Here is a 26,601-nt window from a genome sequence, read left to right as displayed (position 1 = left end):
GGAGGTGAAGTCATCTGGCCAAGGTCACATCCTGATGAGGGGCAGATGCCAAGATGTGAACTCAGGGTGGTGTGGCTCCAACATCAGAGCTCAATGTCCAAGGCCCAATCAAGCCAGTGCTGTATGTGGTCTCCACAGGGGCCTCTGGCCACCCCTCTAGCTGCAGGCTTGAGGCCCGGCCCGCCAGTCCACTTGGCCTGCATCTCTTTATCAGAGGAGTCAAGCCTCATGGTTTTCTAGGAAGGTTGTCTCCAAAGGTTGCTCCTGCTTCTGTGACCCCAGCTGCCGACACTGTAATTCCCATCATTATGGTCTCTTGGGGTGACATATCCACATGCTTGCCAAGACCTTTCCTCGGTGATAGGTCCAAGGCCAGGAGAGTGAAACCATCAGGGAAGCCAGTACTGGCTGAGGTGTGGCCCAGGCTGTGGAACAATGGGGCAGGTTGCCTTGAGATGCTGCTGAAGACAGCAGGAGCTGAAGGGCACAGGCAGAAGAGATGGGCGATACTGGTAAGGACCTATGTGGGCAAAGGTTGGAGAGCACAAGGGGGCTCAGAAAGCCAGGAACCTCTCTCTGGCTGTGCCCTACAGCACCCTCCCAGGTTCCTTCCAGGCAGCCATGATGGGGAGTCCCTGATCCTCCTCAAACGAAGTCAGGAGGAGCTTGGAGTCCATGTGGCTGGCATTGGGCAAGGAGCAGGTCACAGGAGCCTTAGGAGCTGCAGTGTGGCCCCTGCTAAGGCAGATGTGACCCTCAGCACAGTAGGGGAAGGAGTGGGTCACTCAAGCCAGGTATGAGCCCAGCAATACAGACTCCCCAAAGGCAGGGACCTAACTTCCCATCTCCACTTGGCTACTTCCCACCACGGGATGTCAGGCAGGCCACATCTTCTCTTGGGGAGTCCCTGCTGAAGGAGTGAGGATTCAGATGCCAGCTCACACCCCACCTGGCTGACTGAGGCTAAAATGAGGCTGCCACCTTACACTGGCCTTGGAGCCAGAAGAGCCAGCTTCTTGCAGGGAAAGGAGGTGCCCGAGGTCCCAGTGCAAGACACAGCCCTGGAGCCCAGCATCCTGGCTTTAGCAGAGAATACTGACCACCAGACCATACTGCCTCTGGCCACCATACCACCAGGTCAGGCCCTTGAAAGTGCCAGTGGGATGAGCCAGTCTGGTCTGGCATGTTCCTCAGGACCCACTCTGATGCAGATTCACACCAGCACCTGCCAACTGGGAGGCTTCCTGTCGATGTGGACAGAAGGGCTGGGCTTTCGGGCCTCCTGGTGGCCACAAGTCTGCACAGACCAGAGCTCGGGTGGAGGTCACAACCAGCTACCTGCGCTGTCTGGGTTTCTCACTCTCCCCAGCTCCAACCAGGGACAGATGGGTTACCTGAAACTGCAAGGTCAACTTGGAAGGAATGTTTTAGCCAAAAGCTATGAGAATAAAAAGTAAACATAAACGCTGCTTACTCCTTACTGGCTCAAGCCTTCAGTGAAATAAATGAGGATAGGTGACCCCAGAACTGTGCACCAAAGACCCTCAGCCCAATCCCCTCCAGGAAGCAGGCAGTCAGCTCTGAGCTGAAGTTCAGATGATACTCCTGTGCTCAGAGCCTAGACCCAGTCAGGGTGTGTGGGAGTGTACCTAGGGCAGTTGAGGGCTAGGTCGAACCCTAGGAGTGAGTTGATTAGTCCCAAGCCCCTGGCATCCAAGGCCAAAAGGAGCACCCATGTGCCTTTCTCCACACTGCACTCTCACACTCCCACCAGATGGGAGACTGATGGCTAGTCCTGCTGGAGCAGGAGGAAGCTCTTACTCCCAGCACTGCCTGGGGACAAGGGGACAGGGGACCCACAAATCACAGTAACAAAACATTAGACGACTATTTGTTGGTCTCTTGACACTTTATTGGCCATATCTCCCAACATCCCCAAGGCAATTCCACTCACAGAGACACTGAGCAACCTACCCTTGGCCACACTGGTGTGATGGGAAGCCAGAATGGGAACCTAGGTCTGCTCAGCTCTGAGCCAAACTATGGATGTCCTTGTTCTTTGCCACCCCAAGAAGGACATCCCCACCCTTGCTTCTATCCCCAAGTCTCCCAGAAATGTGGAGCTTGGGGAATCACAGAGCCATGGGAAATGTCATAAGCATCTGGGTTCTAGAAAGTGCCATCACCTCCCTCCAAGTAGCATTCCAGGAAGAAGGATCAGCCAGGCACTCTGGTAGGCTGGGGCCCTGGTCAGGCTTCCATAAGGCAGCCACACTGTGGCCCAGACCTCCGGATATGCAGGAACCTGGGCCTAAGGAGACAGGGACAAGAGGCCAATTATTGCCTGAATCCCAGGGGATGAGCAGAGTGTGGGAACAGCATACTCTCCCCACAGCCAGAGCTGTGGATGGCCTGAGTGGAAGAACCAGTGTGGCTATGACTATGGAGGTAGGGGTGGGGTAGGTAGAGCTCACCTCCCACAGAAATCCTTGCGCACAGCCACGAGATCAAGGGACAGGTCAGGCCGGCTCTGAAGCCAGCTGCCAACAAGCTCTGGATGTCTTGGATCCACTTCTAAGAAGATGCTCCTACATGGAGGAGAAATGGGTCAGCTCAACCAGGCAGGACTAGGACCTGCACTTCTGGGTTACCTGGACTGGGAGGCGTGGGGGCAGAATGACTGTCAGGGCAGGCCTAGTACACACTGGGACAGATCCAGGAGACCTGCCCTATCCATACCCAGAGTCCTTCAGAAGCCAAGGTGCCAGGGCCAAGATGTGGGTAATGATGTCCATGCCCTCCTCCCCACCATCCAGGGCTACTGGGTCTTCATAGCTGAAGGGAAAACAGTGGAAGGTGAGAGTCTGGGACAGGAGGTATCTTAAACTGAGCAGGGCCCTCCACAAAGGGGCCCCATGGAACTTACACTCTGGGCTGACAGGAAAATCTGAGGACACAGAGGGAGGAGACCCCAACAGCAGCTCTGATGCCCCTACCTCCTATAGGCAGCAGCCCACCAGGCAGTGCTGGGAGTCCTTAGCGAATCCCACTGACTGATAGCGAGGCAAGGCTGTTCCTATGCTTAGTCTGCAGGGGGGGGAGAGGGGGGGCGGGGCTTGGAACTAGCTAGACCATTCCTGAGAGCCTGGAAAGGGGGAGCCAGCACCTTGACCCACATTACCGCTGCCTCGTCCAAGGGATCCTGGGCTACCCCTAGTTCTCAGCCCTTGTTTGAGAACAGGATGACTCACAGTAAAGCCTGGAGTAGGGTCTTAGTCCCAGCCTTCTTGCTAAGCCCCTACATGACCTTGGACCAGGCACCTTCCCTCTCCGGGCCTCATTCTTCTGTAAAATGATGTACCCATTTGAGCACCTTCTATGTATTCTATACAATGTCTAATGTCATTCATTGTTAAGTCCTCCTCATGGCCCTACAAAGGTCTATCACTCCCCTTTCAAAGGCAGGAAATGAGGCTCAGAGAAGTTCAGTGGTCTTAAGTGGGAAGGCAGAAGCTAAACCGAGTAGGTCTGTGGGCTCTTAAGTGAACCTCTCTTTCAACATCACTGTCCCTTTCAGTCCCCTCTCCCTCCCTGGCCCTCCCAATGGTGTAGTTCCCCCAGGGCAGACACATCCCCCAAGGCCTTCTCAGGCCTGGCTCTCTCCTATCATACCCTGTACCTGCGGATCTCAGGGGCCAGCTGCTCCATGTCTTGGTGGAAGATGTAGGGAGGGTTGCTGACGACCAGGTCCATGGGGCCCCAGGGCAGGAGGTGTGACCAGCTCCCCTCTATGGTCAAAGGGAACACACAGCAGAGACTAGGTGGCAGCTCTACCTGCCACCATGTCCCTTGGGTAGTCTCCCTCCCCAAGCCACACCATGGGCCTATCTCTGGATCTGATAACCCAGACCTGCAAATTAGTGCCCAGGGTCCCCGGCCAGCAGCCTGGCCAGGAGCATGTATACTCTGAGATGGCAACTTTTCACATGGAATATCCTTGCCCTCTCTCCCTCCTCTCAAATCTCAGCTCAAGTGCCACCTTTAGGAAGACCTCTCTGCTTGGTCAATGCAAGAGCCTCTGTTCTCTGTAACCCTACTGGCCCTGCCATATGCTGCCCCATAGCCAACATGGACTCAGTGTGTGGAGGGCATGCCTGGCTTTAGTCAGTCAATTCCTGGCAACTCTGCTTGTCCATTCCATCCAGGTGCCAGGTGCCACACCAGGTGTATCACTCTATGGAGGGTGCATATGAGGCTCAAAGATCTTATGGATATGTAATGAAGCCAGAACTGCAGCCAGAACCCAAGAACACTCTGCAAAGGTGTGGCTGAGCTGTGCTGTGCCTGGGCCAGGCAGGAGCAGCGTGGGTAGGCACTAAAGTATTAAAGTATTCTGGTCCTAAAGCTTTTCTCCTGAGCTTCTGCTCATCTCTTGACAACAAGCAAGCAAGCCCTAGTTAATCTCACTAGTTACAGGGGTTCAGAAAATAACAAAGACCCTGTGGCTGGTCCCTGCATGGGTCAAATCAGCCCAGGAGGCAGCAGGGATTTGCAGGATTGGTCTAAGATACTGTGTGTGTGTGTGTGTGTGTGTGTGTGTGTGTGTGTGTGTGTGTGTGTGTATGTTGGGGAAGCCCTCCATCCATCTCTCCACCATTCAGCACCTGTGCTGAGGATCCCCACCCCAAGGAAGATGGGTAGGGAAGATACCTAAAGTCACATCCAGGGGAACGATCTGAATTCTGTCCAGCAACCGAAGCCTGAAGAGATGGGAAGTGAGGGTGAGCACAGGGGAGGCTCCTACTTGTGGCTACCAGGACTGTGAGAATAAACTCTTCTTGGACTGGCAGTTATCTGGTGCCCACTGTCCTTCATAACCCTGTGGGACCCATGCCAGGCAACACCCCCCCCACCTCCCCTTTCTTAGGAGTAGAAAACAGACATCAGTGAGTTTAATACCTGAACAGGGATTGAGACCAGGTCCCAAAGTCAGACTTCCCCAACCCTGACCTTCTGTCTCCCCAGCCCGCCTACCTCTGAGCATTCTCCTGGGTCAGGCAGATGGCAGCTTCTCCTTTATCCACAGCAATGACTCGGCTCTGCCCCAAGAATAAATGATGGGTATGTAGGGGGCAGGGTGCCTGGAGAGGCCAGGGCTGGGGACCAGAGCTCTCCTCCAACCCCTACCAGAGAGGAGGGAAATACCCAACAGCCATTCCCCTCTCTGTAGCCAGGGTCTGGCCAGAGAAAAGGGGAAAAGAGTTAGAGGCTATGACCATGATAGGCTGAGGGCAGCCCTGTCTTCCCATATCTGGCCACCTCCTCTCAAGTGCTTCTAGCAGAAATGGGTGGGGAAAGGATCTGTGGGACAGTGAGTGGTAATCCCAGTCTACTCAGCGTGGGGCACAGGGACGCAGAGGGGGCTCACCTGGGGAAGCTGAGTCAGCAGGCTGAGGGAGATGGCTCCCGATCCGCAGCCCACTTCCAGGATGAGGGGGCCACCTTGGGCTCCCATTGGACAGGAACTCTGGGTCACTTCTTTCAGCACCCATTCAACCAGCTCCTGTGAGGCAAAGGGGTCTGGATCAGAGTTAGTGACAACCCAGCCCTCCAGGGGGTACTGGCACAGAGGCCCAAGCATGGTTAGAGGGGTCAATGTAGGGGGGTGTCTAAAGCTAGACTGAACTTTATGTCAGGCCATGGGCAGGTCACTCTGCCTCTCTAGGCCTCAGATTCCCCACCTGTGAAACTGAGTGGATGATAACCCACCTCATCAGGATGCTGGGGACATTAAACAGAAACACATTCGTGAGACATGGGTCCCATTCCTGGTACATGTTAAGTGTTCAATAAACCTCAGCTAGGCCTTTTATAGACAGCCTCTGTTTTGTGCACATGGCAATGCTAGAACCATGCCTGATGTTCCTCGACCACTTCCTCTTTGACTGGCCCTGATTCCAGAACTTTCCCTCCATTAATCTGTTGGATCCTCACAAATGGTCCATGAGGAAGCTAAGGCCCAGGGGTCAAGGCCCCTCCTGGAGCCTAGTTCACAGCTCATGATGGCCAATTATCAGGGGCCAGAGTGGCCCCAGCTTCTTCATAGAGCTGAACTTAGAAGTCTCCCAGGGAGGGACAGGGAATTGCCTCCATGGAGGTGGGGCATAGTAGGGAGAACACAGTCCCACCTAAGCCCCATATCTGAAGAGGGCTGTGGCATGCATACACAAGGCATGGGAATAAGTGGGCATAGTGTGGTGGGAGGTGCCTGATCGCACCTGCCTTGGGGGCCTGGGGACACTTATAGACACTGTCACTTTGGAAACAACAGGCTTTCAAGTCTTGTCCACCCATCTGCTACCTGCAGGGACTGTGCATGAAAACCAATACAGGGTGGAGGTGAGAGTGGAGGGCTGCTGCTGCCCAGTAGCCAACTGTTTCTAATGAGCAGTGGAGTGAGGGCCCAAGCAGCCAGGCATGGAACTGGGAAAGGGCAGTGTGCTTCCTTCTCAAAGACAACCCTTAGGAGAATTTCCCTACTTGGGACTCCTGGAATCCTAGGCAGGGCTGGCTCAGGAATGGGCAAAGGGGTCTGCAAGTGGGTGCTCCCTTCATCTACAAACAGGTCCACCTCTCCAGAAAGGCTTCCTCACCCCCACCGCCCCACCAGGCTCTCTCTACCATGGCTCCTCACCATGAGTCTAAAGTCCAGGATGCAGTTTGCCTTTCCTACCAGACTGAAGGCTCCATGATGGGAAGACCAGGAATCTAACCCATCACAGTGTGTCCCACAGGCAAAGCCTGACCCTCAGAGGGGCCTCCTGGCCACTTTCCAAGTGCTGGGCAAGCTCTCAGTGGTCGTGGGAAGCTACCCTCTAAGTCTCAGACTCCCCTAGGTCCTCCCAAACTCCCAATATCAACAGTCAAGCTCAACAGCTCCAGATCACTCAGACCCATTTGCCATATAAGCTCCTCAGTCCTGAGTCCCAAAAGGCATTTTATCCTTCCAGGCCCCCCAATCCCAGGAGCAAAGCTCACCTGTGCCCAGGGTAGCAAGTTCAAGGCAGGTAGGGCTTGGCCTATGGGTTCAACCCTTCCTGTTTCCCTCACTTGCTCCCACTAGTCCTGTACCAGGCACTACTGGAGATTGCAGGGGTGCTTGCAGCAACCTGGGCCCATAGCACTGGGACTACCATAGCGCGAGAAGTCTAGAGCTGTGGTGGAGAGATTGCGGGCTCAGCACTGAAGCCACATACTGAGCATCTGGTAGGACAGCTGAGGCTTGTCAGGGGTGTGAACTTCTCTTGGTTTCCCGGCCACAGACAGACCTACTCTGGTTGGAGAATGACCCCTTGGACAGCCACACTGGCCAGCCACCTCAGAGAGACACCCCTGACCTCAGAGAGACATACAACATATATGAACGGCCATCCCAGGGAGTGCATGAAGCTGAGTGTCCCCTGGACCCTCTATTACACTCCAGACCACTTGAGGATCAACTTGGCTATGGGACAATTATAGGGGTAGAGACCACCTGCAAGAAGTCCACAAACTTTCCTCCTCACCAAGTGAAGAGCCTCCAGCCTCCATCAGCCTGAAATTGGTGGCTCGTTAGAGGAGGCTGAAAGCTGAGCTGGCCTCAGACTCAGGGCACCTCTTCTAGGTGAGTAAGGGAAGAATCCAAAACCATGATGGGGTGGGGATAGAAGGGAATGTGGGGAACAGACAGCTTCCATCAAGAAGTCAGCCCAAGGCCTCAGCAGGACCTGACTGCTGTGAGTACCCTCCATTCGGATGTTCTGAGACAGCAGCCCCATGAAGGTGGCACTGCCTCTTTCAAGCTAATCACAGATAAGGCACTGAGCCTCCCATACCCCGCAGAGCCTCATCTTGCCCAATTGGATACGAATGGCTCACACTCTCAGCCTTGGGTTTCCCACTGTACACACCGCCAGCCTGGGGACTGAGCCACCTTCCCACCCACAGGGAAAGCCCAACTCATCGAGCCACATGCCACCTACAGCTTCACATTTCTGACTTCTGCCCCCATCATCAGAAACTGTCCTCCAGTGATAGAAAGATCACAGGCACCATGAACTGTTCCCTGCACCCATTCTCCCTACTCCCTGCCACAGGCCACGTCCTCTCAAGTTCTTGGTAAAGCACCCCCAATGTGGCTTCACATTGGGGCAAACCTGGCAAGTTCTCAGAAATGTCTGCACAGTGAGGTGAGGACCTGACCTCCCAACCACAGCCTCCCCCTCCGTTCTCCCCTCCCCCTGCTCCTTGCAACAGAGCTGCTCTCTGGCCCAGACCCACACAGGAATGGGGGGCCCACATGTGAGCCAGAAGTCCACATTCCACATTCAGAACCCTGGAGCACATGGCTGGTGTCAGATCAGCTCTGAGGGGACTGAAAGGTCATCATGGTAGCTTCCCTCCCATGTCCTGACCCTTGGCAGCCTCAGGAGACAGTAAGTGAGCTCCCAGCCAGAGGTCACATGCTTGGGAAAGACACAGGGTAGCCTCCCAAAAACCTACAGGTGGCAGACCACCACTTCCTGCTCTGGATCTCCGCATTCCATCCCAGCTCATCCAATCCCAGATGGGACAGCCCTATGGGAGATGTGGGGCCCTGACCCAGAGTCAGAAAGTCCGAGTGCTGCCCCCACGCTCCTTCCCCTGGCAGCCCTGTGACTTTAGGTGGTTCTCAGATCCCCTACTGTCCCTCCCAGTGCTGGGCTGTAAAGTGAGGACCTGGCCTCTGAACCACATGATGTGGAAGTGAATGGGGTCAGAAGGTTTCTTGGCCAGGGGAGAGAGTCTAGGAAAATGAGGTGGGACTCTGGGTACCTGTCTGGGCAGGTGAATGAGGTATGATCTTTCCTAGGAATGTTTGTATGCCTGGGTACCTTTTGAGAAACACTCCTTCTCAGAGCCTGGTGCCCTCTAGCTTGCCCATCAGCCCCCACACAGCCCCATCCACCTGCTCTGTTCTCTCTGGCTCCCTATAAGGTCAAGGGGAAGCCCAAGAAGGGCTACAGAAAGCATCTCTCCCACAGTAAGGGTGCCTTACCAACAGACAGTATCTAGGGCCACCCAATCCCTAGTCCTAGTAATATGAGGGACACGGGTGATTACCTGACCAGACAGTGGATCTAAGAGAACCACCAAGTCACAGATTCCCTGGCCCAATCCTTTCATCATCTGGGCCCAGAGGGGTCAATGACTTTCCTGAGGTCACATAGCTGTACCAGGCCTCCAGGTGTCCAGCTGGAGCCCTATCCACTCCACCCACACCTCCTGAGATAGGAGGAAGGCACTTTCCCCCCATGGATTGGATAGGCCATGTCTGGGAGCTAGGACATTGGTCTGGGATGTGAGGACACTCAAGGAGGCCAGAAGGAGACCTCTACACTCTTGGCCCCACCTACCAAGCCTTCCAGGAGACACCAGTATGGAAAAGGAAGGCTTCTGAGGACAATAATCACAGGGCCCCAGCGCCCCCTGGAGGAAATCTGGAGCAAGACAGGTACCCTAAACCCCACCCTCATCCCCATCCTGCCCTGTCCTGGTGCCACACCTACCTCAGTTTCCGGGCGAGGGATGAACACTGGGGGGGCCATCTTCAGACTGAGCCCTTGAAAGTCCCACTCCCCGAGGATGTACTGCAAAGGCATCCTGCAGAGGAGGCAGCTGGGTGACATCAGTGCTAGAGCCTGGACCAATAGGACCATGACTGATTTGAGAGAACTTGTGGGATACCAAAAGCGTCAGGGTCGTCCTCCTTGCCCCAGGACTCTGAGCCAAGGCCTTCCCTCCCTCCCTTCTCCCTTTCTACTTGCCTGACTCCCCTCTCATCAATCCTTCAGACCAACACCTTCCTAGTCCTTGGATACTTTCCTCCTCCCTGACCACAAACTAGTTGGGCTGGAGGAAATCAGACATCTGTTCCCCACACAGAGCCCTCAGGTCTGGCGCATGGATGCTCACCTTTGCAATCGGCAGCTACTCAGCTTCTGCACGTGCTGTAGCTGCCAAGGACTCAGGGGCTGGGTCCGAAGTACTGGTCTCAGGCTCTGAAACTGCCCCACAGAGAATGTGAGTGGCTGCCTCCCCTGATCCAAGGGCCTGACCCAGGTTTAGATGGACAATGTTTGTGGGCCCAACACTGACCACCTTGGTCATCCCTGGATCCCTACTGCCTGGCACACACTGTAAACGTTAGCTGGATGAATGAATAAGTATCCATCTAAGACATGCCTTCAGAAAAACCCCATCACTCTTAGCTTAGCATTCTCAGTGGGGCAGAAAAGCCTGGATGTTCTTCCCTAAGGTTCTCCCTCCCCCATTTTCTGCCCTCTTAACAACACTGCACTTAACTGTTTTGGCTCCAAGGACATGAGCCACGATGTACTCACTGGATGCCTGGGCCTCAGGGATGCCCCTCTTCTCAAAGACTGCAGTCCAGTGGCTGACCACCTCTGTGGCACTCAACAACCCAGCCAGGGGCAGATAGGGTTGCCATGAGCTGAAGGCCCAGCCCCTGGTGCCTCCCTTCCTTCCCAAGCCAGACAGGAGGGCCCGGAGCATTCGGTCCCCAAGCTCCATGTCTCAGGGAAAGGCTCTCCTGAGTGCTCCCAGGTCCCTAAGTCTTCCAAGTGATGTCAGCTGCTGAAGATGGGTCACTGGCTCCAACCAGGTAGAGATGGTCACAGGCTCTGGCTCCTCAAGGTGGCTCTGCTCCAGATGTGACTGCCAACCTGCAAGAGAGAAGAACCAGGAGAGCAGCTGAGTCTTGTGTGACCCACTCTTCCCTGACCTGCTGCCTGAGAGAGGGCACGCTCTTGCTCTGCTACCTCCTTAACTCCATTTTAGACCCTCACCCACTTATTTGATTCTTCTTGTCTTGGCCAATTATGTTTTCATCATGTTTTTAGCTGAAGTGGGCTGAACCCAGAGCTCAGTCCCTGGTGATGGGTCGGGGCTCAGGCTTGAGGGCTGAACAGATCTGTATCATCTAGTGTGTGCGACTTGGGAAAGTCATTATTTCTGAGTTCCAGTGTCCTCCATAAAACGAGGAGAATAATATCAACTCCACGTGAGCAGTGCAGCAGACAATGAAAGTTGGCCTGAGAGCCAGCTCAACACATGGGAGGGACTCAATGTTACATGCTCTTAACTAATATTGCAAGAAGAGAGGAGATTGCCTTTGCTTGGGAGCTTTGCTTTTGACATTTTGCACGTACTGACTGATTTGTATGCTAAAATTCTCCCCCTGCCCCGTTTAACCCATAATCCTAAACATCAGCATAAATCCCCAGCCAAAAAGAAATTGACGATTATTTGTTAACTTTATACGTAAGTTATCACAAACAAGATTTAACAGAAGATTTAAAATTAGTGGTCCCCTTTCCCGTCGCACGGACTAAGGTCCAAACTCGCATACTGAGCACCTGCTAAGTGTCACACCTTCAGAGACCAGCTGGGAGGGAACGCGACTTGCCTAAAATCACCTCGCTAGCACTGTCCCAGGCAGGACACAAACCCACGTCCTCCGGTCTCCAGAGCAGCTCGGTCCACCTGAGCGTTGCCCCAGGAGGAGCCAAGGCCTGAAGTCCGGGACGCAGCTTCCCTCTCAGCTCTGCAAAGCATCGTTAATGACCCAGGCAAGGTCGCCTCTCCCCAAGCCTGTTTCCTCATCTATATAACGCGGAGTGGGGGTCTCGAGAGTGCTGCAGTCCAGGGGCACCCGTCCCGGTTCCCATTTCTAGCACATACCGGCCTGAAGAATTACCGCGCCCGCCCGCCCGGATGCAGAAACTGCCGGGGCATGGCCCCCGGATATGCAAGATCCAACGTGAGCACCCTCGGACGCCCTGCTTCCGGGGTCGGTGCTTCTGAGAAAGGACTCGGGCGGACCCAGTTGCCCAGCTCCAGAGTTCCTAGTGCTACTGGGTTCCACCCGGGAAGCCGCTGCGGGCTGTTGAGGAGGCTGTGAAAGCCACGCGGGGTGCACCGGTAGTCCACCCGCGCCAGGGTGCGTGGATGTGTGGGAGGTTGCGCCCTAGGAGCCAGGTCTCCCCATTCTTCCTGAAGGTCACGGAGGGGACATGGCCCCAGCCCGCGGGGACTACTACGAGCTGGCATTTGGGTACCCAGCCGCGGTGGTGCGTGGTCAGCCCCAACGGGGCTGTAAGCAGCCAGCCCAAGGTTTGAGAATTGGAGTGCGATGTCCAGGGGCGTGGTCTAGCGTAGCCTCTGCACAGGCCTAGCAGCACTTGGATGGATTCCAGTGTTGGGGACGGTAGCAATCTAAGGGCGGGACCCAGTGTTCAAGACCTGGCCGAGAGTGGTCCGAGCCGCGCTGGGGGCCAGGGGTCACCAGACCCCAGGGCCGCTTCTGACCCTCTTGTTCCCAGGTTTTAGGGTTTGGATGCTGGAGACCTGGGTTCGAACTCTGGCTGTTGCCAGCTCACTCGGCCTCAGTTGCTCCTTCTATAAAACTCACGGCAGTGTCCCACAAAAGTGTGACCTGCTGACACCCTCCTACCACCAGGATCTATTGTTAACTAGATCACTGTTAACTACTATTAAACATGCAGTTTCCTGGGCTCGGTCCAAGACCCTTAATCCTCGTAAACTCCCTTGAAAACCCGAAGATTAGAAGGTATCCGAGGGTCCCTCCCCTGAGATGATCGCGCTGTGGATGGAGGCTATTGTGAGGAATATATGTAGGATTGTGTCAGGCTGCCCAATAATAATACCAATCCAATAATAATAATACGATCCTGCTCCCAACTTCTCTGAACTAAGCACCCCATTTCTAGCCTGGGGTGGGCGTTTACCCAAGAGGCCTCTCAGTAGAGCCCATCTGAGCAGGAAGCGAGCCCCAGGGAGGGGAAGCATCTTGCTCTAGGTCACAAAGCCATAGAGGGGCGAGCCAGAGTTCAATGGAGGTCCAAGGACTCCCAGTCCAGTGCTCTCCCCGAGCCTTCGGCGTCCGCCTGCGTTTCGGACGCACGCGTCTATCTCGGCGGAGGTAGAGCTCCGCCCGAGTTCTAGTGCAAGAAGGGCTTAGCCATCCAAGGTCCTCTACCCTACTTCAGCAAAGGCCACGGGGAGCGAGGGGTGATCTGCAAGAACCGACACCCAGTGTCCGGCTCCTGCTGGGGGCGGAGCCAGATCAGAGCGACAGGCAATCGGGCCAGTGCCGGGCAGGCTCTGGGCCTGACAGCCAATCGGGAGCCAAGAGCGCGGAGCGGGCAGAGAGGCTAGGCACTGGAGCATGGGGGACCCTTGGGGCTACTCGCCTCGGCCCCACCCCCGCGGTGGGTCCAGGCCCCGCTTGTCCCGGCCCAAGCCGACTGAGCCGGCACTCACGGCTGCCGGCGGTGCGCTGTAGCTGGCCCCGCCCCGGCTCGGAGCGCACTGGGAGGGCGGACCTGGGGTCGGACCCGCAGTCCCCGGCTCTGGCCTCCTGCCGATCACCACCACCCCTAGCCTCTCCGGCTGAGCTCGGCGTCCCAGAGAGGATTAAGTAAGTGCTGAGGTCGCAGCTTCTGTGCAAGAATGGAGGAATCACAGAGTCGCAGAGCGGGGATGGGGATTGGAGCAGGGAGGACTGAGGAACCTGGTAGAGAACGGTATGCGGGTTCTCGGAGGTCGCGGTGCCAACCCATTTCACCCGTTTCATTCTCTTGCCCTTTGGACCCTCAGGCAGTCCCAGACAGTGATGGGCAGGGCCTTTTCTCTGCTTTGGATCGAGGAATAAAGAGAGCCCAGAGCAAGAGTTAAGGGTCTGGCCCAAGGTCATGTCTGGGGTCAGAGGCAGAGCCAAGAAAGAACCTGGGGCTGCTGACGCGTTCAGCCTAGCTGGAGGGAGAGGGCAGAGAGGGATGAGCCCCCATATCCCTCTGCCAACCTTACCCCTTCCTAAGGAGCCATCATTGGTGTGTACACTCCTCACACACACACACCCATGCACCTGCACAGGGAGGCACCCCACATACACCCATGAACTAGGACAGGGAGGTATGTGTGCAGCCATGAGCTGTGTATCTCCCCCTTCTCCCTAGACCTGCCCTTAGGCAGCTTGAATGGGTCCCCTTCCCACCTTGCCTTACCCTGCGCCCTCTGGCCTGGGAAGACCTAAGCCACACCCTCTTGCCACATCTCCCACCCTCTCATCCCAAGGGAGGAGGGAGGGGAGAAGAATCATCTCAGAGTGGGTGCTCCATCCCTGCATATGAAGACACACTCCCTGCTCACCTGGTTTTTCCTTGTCTCTGGCAGCCCCTAGCTCCCCTATGGAGGTCCAGTGACCCTAAGAGCCTGCAGAGAAGTCGTGCCAGAGGAGCTGACCTTAGCCTCTCTCCCCTTCCTGCCTCCTGGGCTCTCCACACCTGCCCTGCCCCACTGCAAACACAGCCTGGATCACAAAATTGGCTGGGTCCAGGGGCTTCTGTGGCTCCCCTTTCCCAAGTGGGCTGCCCAGTGGGGAAGGTCTATACATTGGGTGCTTACTGTGGGCAAGGGTTGCGCTGAGCTAAGTCTTTTCTAGGAACCAGTTCATTCTGCCATTTTAACGATCCTGTGAGGGAGGTGGGGTTTTGTTTTTGTTTTTGTTTTTGTTTTATCTCAGACTCAGGAGAACTGAGACACAGAAGTGGAGTGACATGCCTAAGGTCATCTGACTCTTGGGCAAGTGTTTCCCTCCAGGAAAGGAAAAAGCTGCAGTATTTTTTTCTCCAAGCAGGAGGTGAGGCATATGGGGGGCAGGGAGTGAGGAGATGGGAAATGCAGGGAGTAGGGGTGGGAGGGTGGCTATTACACAGGGGAGAGACTTTTTCTTTCAAACCTCCCCGCCACCTTTCACATCTTCCAAGTATAATCACTATGGTTATCATACCCTCAGAGAAGGGGAAGGGCTTCATTTTCACCTTCCTAAATCCACATGGGAACTGTACATAAGTAAAGCACATGTCCTGATGTCCCTTGAACTTGCCTTTGCCCTCAAACTTTTATTTCCCCAGTGCCTTCAGAACTTAGGGGTACTTGATGTTACCACTGAGTCCTGTTCTAAGCCTCATGGTTTTTTATTCTTTCTTTTCCAGCACCCAAGGAGCCAGGGAGCTCCCTTTATCCAAGGAGTTGGCAACCTGCAAGTATAGTGGGGGGCCACAGTCTGGGACACTACTGATGTCAGAATCAAGTTGGCAGGTTGGCTGACCACAGGCAGTCTCTCAGCCAGGGCCCTCCCAGCATCAGCATGAACTCCAGGATCCCATCTGCCAGGGGCTGGTTCAGCAGCCGCCCACCCACCTCTGAGCCTGACCTGGAGCCTGCCACAGATGGGCCAGCTTCCGAGACCACTACCCTCAGCACAGAAGCTACCAGCTTTAATGACACCAGAATCCCTGACGTGGCTGGTGGCACAGCTGGTGTGGGCACAATGCTTCTGTCCTTTGGGATCATCACAGTGATTGGCCTGGCTGTGGCCATGGTAAGAGCTGGCAGGCTGGGGCTGACCCAGATGGCCGTCAGTTGGAGGAGGGTGGTCAGTGTTTAGATCTTAGAAACTCTAATCAGAAGATAATTGTCTGTTAATGATAGCACGATCTTCCCCTTCTCCAGGTATTTTTCCACTAGGGACCCAGAGACCAGAGAGGCTGCCTCCAACTGGAAGAACCAGAGAAGGTTCTCAGGATACATGGTGTCTTGAGCTGGGCCATGGGGGCCATGGGGGCCATGTAGGAGTTGGAGAGGGGGTTGTTCCAGGTGGAGGGTCCTGATGGGCAAAAGTTGGGAGGCAGGCAGGGGTTTCTGTGAGCAGCAAGCAGGACAGTGAGGCAAGTGGGGGGAGGGGTGCCATAGGAGTAGAGGCCAGAAGGCGATGGGAATAGAACCTGGGCTGCAGAGTAGGGGTGGGATGCTCTGGGCATGGCAGCCTGCTGGCAATGTTCATTCACTTGGCAGTTATTTACTGGGCATCTGCCCTGGACCAAGCCTTCAGGTCCCCAGGGACTAGGGAGACAAGGTCCTGCCCTGTGTTTCTTTGGGGAAATAGGAGACAGATAAACCAAGGATGCCAAGGGCAGCCTAGAGGGACTGAGTTGGGGTGCACCTGTGGTCCCCTGGGTGGGCTGACAATGGTGGCATCCTGGCCACTGCCCCTCGCAGACTCTGATGGCTAGCCCTAGGCTCAGGACCAGGTTGCTCTGGCAAATAAGGCTGTGGATGGTCCATCCATGACCTGGCTGGAGCTACTGTTAAACCAAGGTTGCCATATGGGCCCTGTAGGCTCCGGATCACTGCCAGGGAACAACTCCTGGCCAGCAAGCAGGGCCAGGATGCAACACACAGAGTGAGCGGGCTCCCTGGGCAGGAGCAAGGCAGAGCGCCAATGTTTCCCCATGGCACCAATGTGGCAGTTAAGTAAACTGAAACAATCTTACCTCAGGGAAAATGTGGGGTCTGGAATCTGCCCTTATGACTCTAGGCAAAAGATTTTCTCCCAGGAATTTGGGAGCACTCCCTTACGTTTCATTCTGGAGGAACATTCAGAGGGCCAGGATAGAGGAACTTCTTGCCCAAACCAGAGAGGTAGGAAGATTGTGGGACAAAGGCAATGGAGGGCAGAAAATAGCTCTTGAGCACTAGGGAACAGGTTCAGAGATGCTCCCTGAATGCTGCTTCCTCTCCTCTCATGCCAGCCCCCAGCAGGGCCATGTTGGGTATGAGGAGAGGCAAATCAGTGCCAGGTTGTGTGCCTCACACAGATGGAGTCGTATGGGAGGGCTTCCTGGAGAAGGCAGCACTGCAGCTGGATGGTGAGGGGTGGGAAGATTTGGAAGGAAGGTATGTGGGAGGGTGGTGTCAGTAGGTGGCGCAGAGGGAACAGCAGGACCATGGCATGGAGATTGGTTAAAGGTTTTGGACTCTCGTGAAGACCCGTCTGTAGGACAGGACCACAGGGCAGTAAGGAGGGTTTGGAGAAGGGCCAGAGTAGAGGGAGTAGAGGGAGTCCAGGTGCTTGGGCTGAAGCTGCTGGTTCAGGGCAGATAGGGGGCTGGGTCTGAGACCTGGAGCTCCCCCAGCATCCTTTCCACAGGACAGCAAGGGTATCATCCATATGTGACCCCTGGAGGGGATGGAAAGCAAGGGGCAAGTCAGTTTCTTTTCAGGCCTTTGGGGTTTCCGAGGAAACAAGCAGCAAGAGGAACTCTGGGCCAGGCTGGAAACCAAACCAGATTCAAGCTGTGAATGAGGCACAAAGGATATGAGAGCCACAGAGGACAGACTCTAGGGACATGGCTTTTCCCCAGGCAGAAGTGGTCATTCTCCTGGCAGCCAGAAACCACCAGTTTAGGGAACAGCCAGGTGGTGGCAGAGGTCCCTGGAGTCCCTGCCCTGGTGGCCAGCCCTTCTTCCCTTCTCAGTGCTTTGTATCAGGATGTTCTGCTCCCACCTGGAGCTCTTAGGTCTTGCACGTTTCCTCAAGCTGCCTAGGCCTTTATCTTCCAGTCTGTACCATGGGGATTAGGACCCAAGTCCTTTCTACGTTCCTCCAGCATCCGAGCTCCGGTGTTCAGTCTGGGCTGCTATTCAGGGGCTCATGCTCTCCTTCCCAGGCCCCGTCCACTGAAGCCCATCAGCCTCCCATGGAAACCTCAGAAGCCCAGCCCAGAGCCTTGCCTAGAGCCACTGCCCTGCAGAGTTTGGCCACTACCTCTCCCCTGTTCTTTTTGCCCATCCATGGCTCTGGGGAAGCCATGTACTCCCTGGGGAGAGTTGAGAGGAGAGGGCGTGCTGAAATCTTCCCTCCCCCCTCAGCCCTAAGGAGTCTGAGGCAGGTGCTGAGTGGCTGAAACCACAGTCTATATTGGCAGAGATAGGGTCCTCCTGTCTGCAGGCCAGGCCTGACTGCATGGTCTTCCCAGGCTGGGCTCCTCAAGCACGGGCCTGCTCCCCACCTCGAAGCCCAGGCACTGTCAGCAGCTGATAAATGTCAAAAGGAGGCACAAATGCAGATGTGTGTGTCCCTGGGAGGGAATCCCCTGAGGACATGGGGACCCACACTTCTCCCCATCGTCAGCTTCAGGATGTCCCCTGTCCCAAGGGACTGCTGACTAGTCAGGGACTTCATTCCCAGCCATTTGACACTGCTCCTTCTCTTGCAGGTTTTATACATCAGGAAGAAGAAGAGGTAACTCCCCAGTTGCCACCCAAAACTCCAGCCTGTTGGCAGTGTTGGGCTGGACTCCAGGAGACATGGGTGGGAAAAGAGAGTCCCACCAACATTGGGGCCCCTCTCCCTGGTCAGGGAGTCAGGTCCTCTTCTGCCCACTCATGGCTGGGGATGAATACTTTCCCTCCAGGAGTGCTGAGCCACCCTTACCCCAATACCCTGAGTTCCAGGTTACTGACTCCCCTACACTGCCTGGCCTGCAGAGGCTGTGGATCACACACGGCCCTGGCCTACGCAGTCTTCATGGACCCCACAGATGATGCCTTCATGGGCCATGGCCCCATCTGGTCCCAGGAGTGGGTAACTAACAGAGGGGTGGAGGTGGTACTGCAGGTACAAAAATAGCTTTCATTTAATCCCAGAGGAAACCTCAGGCCCCCTAAGCATAGCTGTGTGCTATGGCTCAGCTGGGCATCAGGCAGGGCCCGGAAGGCTGGAGGGAGGGCAAGGACCTGCCATGCCCCCAGCAGCCTCCCCCCACCCCCAGGCTGGAGAAGCTCCGCCACCAGCTCATGCCCATGTACAACTTCGACCCTACGGAGGAACAAGATGAACTGGAGCAGGAGCTGCTGGAGCACGGGCGGGATGCTGCCTCCATGCAGGCTGCTGCCTCTATGCAGGCCATGCAGGGCAAGGTGGGCACTAACCAGGCTCCCCACCCAGGCTGCAGGCTGCTCATGAGTCCTCTGCCCCCACCCCTCCCTCCTTTCTCATGCAGCTTTCCAGCACCTGCCATACGGTCAAGTGGGTATATGGGTTTTGTCAGGTTTGTTTAGAAACAGGTAGAGTTTCCCTGTGGCCACCTATAAACTGACTACATGAGGCCAGGGCAGCCCTGGAATCCAGCCCAGCTCTACCCCTGCTAACGTAGTGATCTTGGCAGCCCCTTGGCCTCTCTGAGCCTCTGCTTGTCTGCAAATGAAAGTCCTAATTCTTGCCCTCTGTGCCCCCACGCCTTGGCTAGGAAAGCAGGAGAGGACTGATGGGAGAGATTGTTGGAACTGGGAGGCTAGTGCCTCTGCCCCCTGAGGGCCCTGGTCCTGAGCACATCATGATTGGGGTCAGATTCTGGAACAGGGGCACCCCTGACTACACTAGGGGGTTCCTAGCAACTGACAAACCCTGGGTGTGTGGATACCCCAGCCAAATTCACCTCCTACATCCAAAGGGTTAGGTACCTGTGTGGTCACCCTGTCAGAGCCACTGGGCTGCATGGCTATTTGCCACCAGTCCCTAAAATTCCCAAGGGCCAGAGCAACATGAGGAGGCCTGGTCTCCCCCTGACCCATGAAACCCCTTTGCATTTCTCCTTGCCTTGACCCCACAGGTTGTGGGGGGAGGGGGGGGGGAGGCGCTGGCCCTGCCAGGGCAGAATTAGGAGACTGGATTCAGGAAGAGTCCAGACTGGGAGTCCAGAGACCTCCTGATTTTGCCACCAGTTCTGTGGCAACTGATCAGGACACATTCCCCACTTGTGATATTTGGGAAATCAGGCTGAGAACCTTGGTCCACCCAGCCCATGGGACTACTGACAATTTGACAGTTGTTTCCTGTGTGCCTCCCTGCCTCCTCTGGTCCAGCCCCTGTGCTAGAGCTAGGGGATACAGAGGTGAGCCCCCTTCTGCTGGGAGAGAGTGGTGCATGCGTAATTAATCCAGCCTCTAGGCCCGCAGGGCAAGTGCATGCTGGCAAACTGGTGGTGGCTGGGGGGGGGGGGGGGGGTGTCATCAGAGCCAGTTGGTATATCCAGGCTGAACTTGCAAGGAGAGCATTCCAAATGGAAGGCATAGCTGGTGCCAAGTGAAAACAGACAAACCCGGAAGCAAGGGTGGAGGTGAATGGCCTTGGTCAAGGTCCCTGATGCCCCTGTCTCTCTGCAGACCACTCTCCCCTCTCAGGGCCCACTGCAGAGGCCCAGCCGGCTGGTGTTCACCGACGTAGCCAATGCCATCCATGCATGAGTGCCCCGGGGACAGGCCTGGACTTCTGATGAAGACACCTGCCAGAGTGCCCATTGAGCTGCTCACTCCGTGATTGTTAAGACCTACTCTCAGGACCTGCCCTGCCAAGGCCCAGCTATTCCCAGGACCCACCTGCTGACTCTCCAGGCTCTAAGAGAGGCCCTGGCCAGGCTGGACATCTGGCTGCTGATGTCCCCTGATCTGAGGGCCCTGGCATGGAGGGCATCCCTCATGTCAGGAAGTTGAGAGCTATGCTAGCTTCCTTGTGTCCTCCCCAGACTCCTTACATCATGGTCTGCTCCTCTAATGTGGAGGAAATGGGGGGGAGACATGGGATGGGAGGGGAAAGGAGAGAGGAGTAGGGAGGGTTTCCCCTTTGTCAGGGAGAGACCTGTCTTCAGAATCTGGAGCCTCCTCTACAGTGTGGAGAGGCAACCAACCGGGTCGCCCCAGGAGAAGCCCAGGGATGAAGCAAGAACTGCCAAGTGGGCAAGGATGCCAGGAAGAGGGCTGCTCCTACCCAAGGCCCATCTGTATTTTGGAGGGTCCACGAGGCCTCCCAGCCACCCTCCCTGGCAGCCAGCTGTTGGCTGGGAAAGAGCAAAGGAAGTAGGGGACCGGGTGTAGAGGGACACAATGCCTGGACCTGCTGAAAGGCCTCAGACATGTGTGTGAATGTGCCCATGTGCAGGGTAGGATGTGCGTATCCCAGCACAGGGTAGGATGAAGACCTTCTGCATGGGCCCCAGCCTCCAAGTCCACCCCACCCCTTGATGTGTGTGGGAGCACCAGGATAGGCCACCTTCTCTGCCTTCAGTGTTTGGGACTGAAGGGAAAGGAAAGCCAAGGTGAAGGTCCTGCTGCCCATCTCATCTCTTCACTGGGCTCTACAAGCCAGGTAATCTGCTTCTGAAAATGGTTCCCTGTCCTGGTGTATATTGGGGATCTAGGGTTGTGGGAGAGGCTACTGGTCTGAGGGCAGTGGTCACAGGCTGTGGGCTATCTGGGGACTTCTGACTGCCTGAAACGGGGCGGGGGTAGCCCCATGGGAAGCAGACCTATTTGATAGCATTTGATAGCATAGCCCACCCACCCATTGTCTACCCACCCCACATCCCTCAGGAATTCTTCTACCAGTCTGGGGCATGTGAGCAAGGCATGGGGCTAAGCCAGACCCCAGGAGCTGAGCAATTTTCTACTCTGAGCATGCATGCGCACGTGAGCATGCACAGAAGCATGCCCCCATGCCCAGCCTCGCCACCATTGCTGTCCTCCGCTTTCTGGAGGGGATGCGGGGGCAGCAGCAGAGACCTTCTGTTGGGCAAATACCACGTGTCAGGATGTGAGGGCCAAGGAGGCCCGTGTAGGGAAGATTTGGGATGTATTCCCTCCTCTAGATGCTATAAATACATTAGCACTTGAACCAACTGGAGGGCTGTGGGTAATTTAGGATGCACAGACGCTGTAATTTAACTCACAGCATCTCCATGTGAGAGCATTAAAGATGTAATTAAGATGTTTACACAAAAAGAGTGTGAGTCTGTGACACTTGGGGTGTGAAACACCAGGAGGGACAAGATGGGTGAAGGGCTGTGTGGGGGCCTGGCATAGTCACTTGGAGCCCAGCTATGAGCTGGCAGCTCCATTGGCTTTCCTTGAACTATCTGATGAAATGCCTCTGGCCCTGAGTTCAGGCTGCTGTGGGGCCTCGTGTCTCAACTGTGGGATGGAGTCACAATGCCTACCATCCCCTTGGGTGGAGAGGCAAAGTGCACCTTGTGGGACCTGAGGAAGGAGAGGGCTTGAGCCCCAAGGACTAGGGGGAGGTGTGGTGCCTGAGGATCCATAGGAACTGGGTCTGAAACACAAAAGGGAACACAATAATGTGGTCTTTCCCAGATCACAGGGTGCAGGGAGTGGGTAGAGTTGGGAAGCCTTGAGGTCATCGGTGTGGAAACCACCTACAGGGTTCAGAAGGGTTTGGGGAGAATGACACCAGGGTGACCAACTCTCCTGGTTTTCTCAGGACTGCCCAATTTTAGCATTGAAAATCCCACAAACCAGGACTCTAAGTGATATTCAGATCCTCCCCTAAAGACCTGAGCCTTCAGGCCAGCATAGGAAACAAGGACAGGGTGAGCAGCAGTTCCATGGCGGAGGGCTAGGCTGGGAGCCGGGGTTGCAGGCCAGGGCCCTGGGTAAAGGTGATTCCCCAAGAATTCCATAGGCCACCCTCATTGGGGTCACACAGATGGGCCTGTCAGTGATGACCCTGGTCTCGCAGACTAGCAGAAGGATTCTTAAGGGTCATGGGGTGAGAGGAGAGGGATGGATGGGCTGTGTGCCCCCCATCCTGCTGGATAACCCCTCAATCCAAAAATGTGGGAGCTACAGAAGACTCAGTGTCTAAGGGACCCTAAAAGAGTGAGGCCTATGGAGTAAGGCTAGCACCTAGGGACTAGGGCCAGGATGGAGGCTCCAGGAGGACCCTGTCGCCATTCTCTCCTGCTGCCTGCTCCATGCCCTTTCCGAAGGGTGGGCCCAGGTAGGTGGACAGTACAACTTTTTGTGAGTGACAGGGCCACTGCCTCATCCCTATCCCTTTGCAGATACCTCCTACCCACCTTCTATTTGCTAGCTCTCTCTCCCAATTGTGGAGGAGACCCAAACTCCCTGCACATTCCTAGGTCTTCCACAGAGCATGGGATCAATAAATATCATGGTGGAAGGATTCAGTTGATGTGTCCTTGTGACCATGGGCCTGGCGGGCTGACCAGAACTCTCTTCACCAGAGAAGGAGACCAATGGGGGGAGAAAGTCACCTGCCTGCCCTGTCGCTCCTGAACTTGTCTGTTAAAGGAGGCCCTTGTGAAATGCCCCTGCCACACACACACATACATCGCTAAGCGAATCCTCTATAAATGAATAGCAACCAGGGCTTCAGGGTAAAAGCTGCAGCACTTTGCAGTGGGCGCTATCAGCGTGGACGTGGATGGGCACCTTCAGCGGAAGCCACCTTGTTTAGTGAAGTAAAGTGTCAACTTCCAGCCAAAGTGTATACAGTAACCCCACTGCCTGGCTGCAGGCAGACATCAGGGACACCTTCAGAATGTAAAGGTCGTTCTTGTGGAGGTGAGCTCAGAAACCAGTAGCAGTTTAACCTTGCTATTGATTCCTTCCAGAAACATTACCGAGCCCAGCACTGTGATCCTGTCAGTGAACCAGCTCCATTGGCTGGTGTCTGCACCTCCATTTGAGATGGGAGGAAGCAGGTGTCAAATAGGAAAAAAGGATGACTGTGTGTGTGTATGATGTGTATACATATATACCCTATGTCTATATATCTTTATATCTACATCTATATGCAAAAGAACGCAGGGATAAGGGCCAGGTGTGCCTGGGGGGGCATTCAGAGGCTGAGGGCAGATAACCCACCCTATCCTGTCCAACTGCACCCCTCAGCAGTCCTCAGTGTGGAGCATCTTGGCTGAGGGTATCCGAGGGAACCCCAGGAGCTGCTGGTCTGGCACCCCATCCAGCCTGGCCTCTGTGGGCTCAGGACAAGGGGAACTGCAGGCAGAGGTATCTATGGTTGTACGGAGGCCTCTTTTGAAAGGCCAGTGAAGCTGAGAAATGAACAAGAACTGTGTAAGCAGAAAGTACAGGGAGAGGAGGAGGGGGAGGAGGAGGAGGTGGGGGAGGAAGAGGAGAGTGTGGAGAACTTCAGGTACAGTGGAGAGGGGTGAGGCTGGGATGCTGTCCCATCTGCGCCTGGGTCTGCCCTCTCTCACCCCTACCTCAGAGCCCCTTGGCAGTGGTGCTCACCCCCACTCATCACTCTGGCCTCTTGGATTCTGCAAGTAGAAGATCAGGGTAGGTGTCTGTTCTCCCCAGGGGGAGACCACCTCCACACACCTGTGGGACCTAGAGGAAAGTCAGCAGGCATAGGGGGCTGGGGAGGAGCAAAAAATAGGGATGGTCTCCTCCACCACAGAGGAAACCCTGGGTCTAGAGGCTCAGCCCAGGAGGGCATTTGTGTGGGGAGCAGAGGGCTAGGTGGGGCTGAGACCTGTCTGGGGAGGGGGTTCCTTTTCCCAGCCTCTGGCTGGAGGTACGCAATCTGGGTCAGAGACCTCCCTGCCACCCTAAGCAGGATTTCCCCTCAGCTTTGGAGGGTCCCTTTCTTTCTCACAGCTCAGCTTGGAAGGTAACTCTCTGGGTGCCTGGATGGACTATGAATTCCTGTGTGGGCTGGAGGTCTGGGGAGGGGGGGAGGACCAGAGTATCTCTCACTGGGGACCAACATCCATCATGTCTGATGCCCACAAATGGCTGGAGAAGGAGGGTTTTCTCACTCCCATTTCATATGTGAGGACCTTGCAACTGAGCAGTCAGAGGCAAGCATCCCAGGGCCCTGTGTACAGCCAGTGGGCACATCAGAGCCTAGATTCGAACTTGGTACAGCCTGGGCCCAGGGCCCACAACCCATGTGGCCCAGCAGGCCTTTGCATGGAGTCTCTCAGGGCACAAATCTGCCTGCACCCACCAGGATGGCCCAAAATGCTCTAAGCCCCCACCTTCCTGGTCTCTTTAGCCTGGCAGATCCGGTCTCCAGACCTCTTACACATAGGTAGCTCAGGAGAAATGGCCACAGATTCAGCCCAGCTTTCATAGGTGAGGGCTAGGACTAGGTCACTTCTGAGGCTTCATGGCAGCCTGGATTCTAGCCCCATATCATCCAGGAGTACATGTGTGGTATTGCATGGGAGGATCCATGGCCTTGTCTGCTAGCCCTCTGTTCTGAAACATTGTCGCTAGGTGCCAGCTCTCCTACCTGGGGCTGCCCAGCCCCACAGGTGACTGTCAAGAAGCGCCCAGTCTCCCAGTCTCACACTTGTCCAGCTCCTGCCTTCCTGGATGTCAGCTTCCTGGATGAAAGTGCCCACTTGCTGGGGCTTCCCAGGGTCTTCTGGCTGAGGTCCAGCCAGTCCCCTCAGCTTCTCCTATACCTGACTGCAACCTGCGGTCTGGCCTGGGAGAATGTAGGGAGGGGAAAATGGCAGACGTACCAGCCATTGGGGCTGGTGGGCCCCCTGTCCTCTACCCACTGGTTGAACAGGAGAGAAAGGTGTTCACCCTGGCCATTCCCATTCGCCCAGCTCTTAGTACACTTCCTTTGGAGGTCTGGAGGCCTGGAGGCCTGGGTTAGGAGGGGCAGTCAGCTCTACTTCCTGGGGTGTGACAAGAGATAAAAGACTTCAGGGTAATAACAATGCCAATAATAGTAATAGCAATAATAACTCATAATGATGCATGATTTATTGAGCTCATGCCATGTGCCAGACCCAGTGGATCACTCACGGAGGGAGGAGGGTCAGGTCAGTCTTCCCCACTGCCAGCAGGAGTGCCATTCAGCTCAAAGGTATGCATGGCTGAACAATGGCCAGAATCTGGTCCTAGTAACAATTACCCTTGATTAGTACATCCTGCACAATCTCACTTTATTCCCAGTGTCCATTGTGAGGGCCTACCGTCATTCATCTTACAGGGGAAGACATCAGCACCCAGAGACTGAGGTCATCAGGCTCAGAGCCAGGCACTTGGCTTTTCTTCTACACCATTCCAGAAAGGAGTCTCAGACAAACCCTAGAAACAGTAATGGGGCCTGAGAGGGCACCCAGAAGGCACTGCCTCCTTGGGTTCCCAATCTGCCTCTCAGACTCCAACGCCAGCCTGTGCTGCTACCTGCTGGTAGCTTCAGGCACTGCAAGGGGCCTTCCTGCCCCCAGCCTCAGCCAGGTCACTTGTCTGGAGCTCCCCGCACCCTGCACCCCCACCCCCACCCCGCACTGCCAGTTCTCCTCAGGCCCCATCCTTGAATCCCTCCCTGCACTCAGCCTCTCCCTCATTTGGTGTGGAGAGCAGCCCTCACGCTGCAAGCCCCACGTCAAGGGTTCATCTGGCGACGCCAAGACTAGAGTGAAGTGAATAGGGGCCTAGGGTTCCAAATGTAAGGAACCACTCACTCAGATGGCACGTGCACCAACCTGAGCATGAGTGCCTCCTTAAATTTGTGCCCTGGGTGCCTCATGTGCCTCATCCTAGTCCTGGCCCTGCTGCTGAGGTCCCTCTTGGTCAGCGCCCAGCAGGCAGACACTAACCCCCCATCTCACCCCCACTCCCATGCCAGCAGGTTGGAGGCCCCAGGAGTCCATGCAGTGAGAGGGAGGGCCCCTGCCCTGGCTGGAGCTCGTGGAGATGCTCTTCACCGGCAGAAGGCTGAGAACACCAGATTATGAGAGACTTAAGGGACTTAGCAGGAGCTCAATAACGGGTCAGTAAGGTGACACTCAATAAGATGAAGTTTGAAGCGAAGGAGGAGGGCAGGGC

The 26,601-nt window shown here is 55.6% G+C and overlaps 2 protein-coding genes across 8 annotated transcripts; one reads left to right on the top strand and one right to left on the bottom strand.

The window, feature by feature from the left end:
* Positions 1 to 1,541: 1,541 nt before the first annotated feature.
* On the bottom strand, positions 1,542 to 11,860 carry HEMK1 (HemK methyltransferase family member 1). Of its 3 annotated transcripts, XM_042929489.1 has the most exons (11): positions 11,782 to 11,860; positions 10,384 to 10,763; positions 9,994 to 10,085; positions 9,588 to 9,681; positions 5,429 to 5,563; positions 5,035 to 5,099; positions 4,711 to 4,760; positions 3,680 to 3,788; positions 2,740 to 2,835; positions 2,475 to 2,588; positions 1,542 to 2,311 (listed from the first exon to the last, which is right to left on the bottom strand). In XM_042929489.1, the coding sequence occupies exons 2-11, from the start codon at positions 10,609 to 10,611 to the stop codon at positions 2,251 to 2,253; spliced, it is 1,044 nt and encodes a 347-aa protein (XP_042785423.1). In that variant the 5' UTR covers positions 10,612 to 10,763; positions 11,782 to 11,860; the 3' UTR covers positions 1,542 to 2,250. The 3 variants fall into 3 exon arrangements, with proteins under 3 accessions (XP_042785423.1, XP_042785424.1, XP_042785425.1); XM_042929490.1 differs by lacking the exon at positions 2,740 to 2,835; XM_042929491.1 differs by lacking the exon at positions 11,782 to 11,860 and having other exon boundaries at positions 1,543 to 2,311; positions 9,588 to 9,719; positions 10,422 to 10,510.
* A 158-nt stretch (positions 11,861 to 12,018) lies between these two features.
* CA2H3orf18 (chromosome A2 C3orf18 homolog) lies at positions 12,019 to 21,709 on the top strand. Of its 5 annotated transcripts, none has more exons than XM_042929485.1 (6): positions 12,019 to 12,213; positions 14,645 to 14,761; positions 15,117 to 15,505; positions 18,183 to 18,208; positions 18,738 to 18,885; positions 20,131 to 21,709. In XM_042929485.1, the coding sequence occupies exons 3-6, from the start codon at positions 15,272 to 15,274 to the stop codon at positions 20,209 to 20,211; spliced, it is 489 nt and encodes a 162-aa protein (XP_042785419.1). In that variant the 5' UTR covers positions 12,019 to 12,213; positions 14,645 to 14,761; positions 15,117 to 15,271; the 3' UTR covers positions 20,212 to 21,709. The 5 variants fall into 5 exon arrangements, 4 of the variants coding, with proteins under 4 accessions (XP_042785419.1, XP_042785421.1, XP_042785420.1 ...); XR_006199850.1 differs by lacking the exon at positions 12,019 to 12,213 and having other exon boundaries at positions 12,426 to 14,761; positions 20,131 to 21,109; positions 21,334 to 21,709; XM_042929486.1 differs by lacking the exon at positions 12,019 to 12,213 and adding an exon at positions 12,426 to 13,540.
* The last annotated feature ends 4,892 nt before the right edge of the window (positions 21,710 to 26,601 follow it).

The sequence above is a fragment of the Panthera leo genome, chromosome A2 (genome assembly GCF_018350215.1).
Source record: "Panthera leo isolate Ple1 chromosome A2, P.leo_Ple1_pat1.1, whole genome shotgun sequence".
In the NCBI taxonomy this organism is placed as follows: domain Eukaryota; kingdom Metazoa; phylum Chordata; class Mammalia; order Carnivora; family Felidae; genus Panthera; species Panthera leo.
The sequence above is the reverse complement of the archived record's forward strand: the minus strand, read 5'-3'. Positions and strand labels throughout refer to the sequence as shown.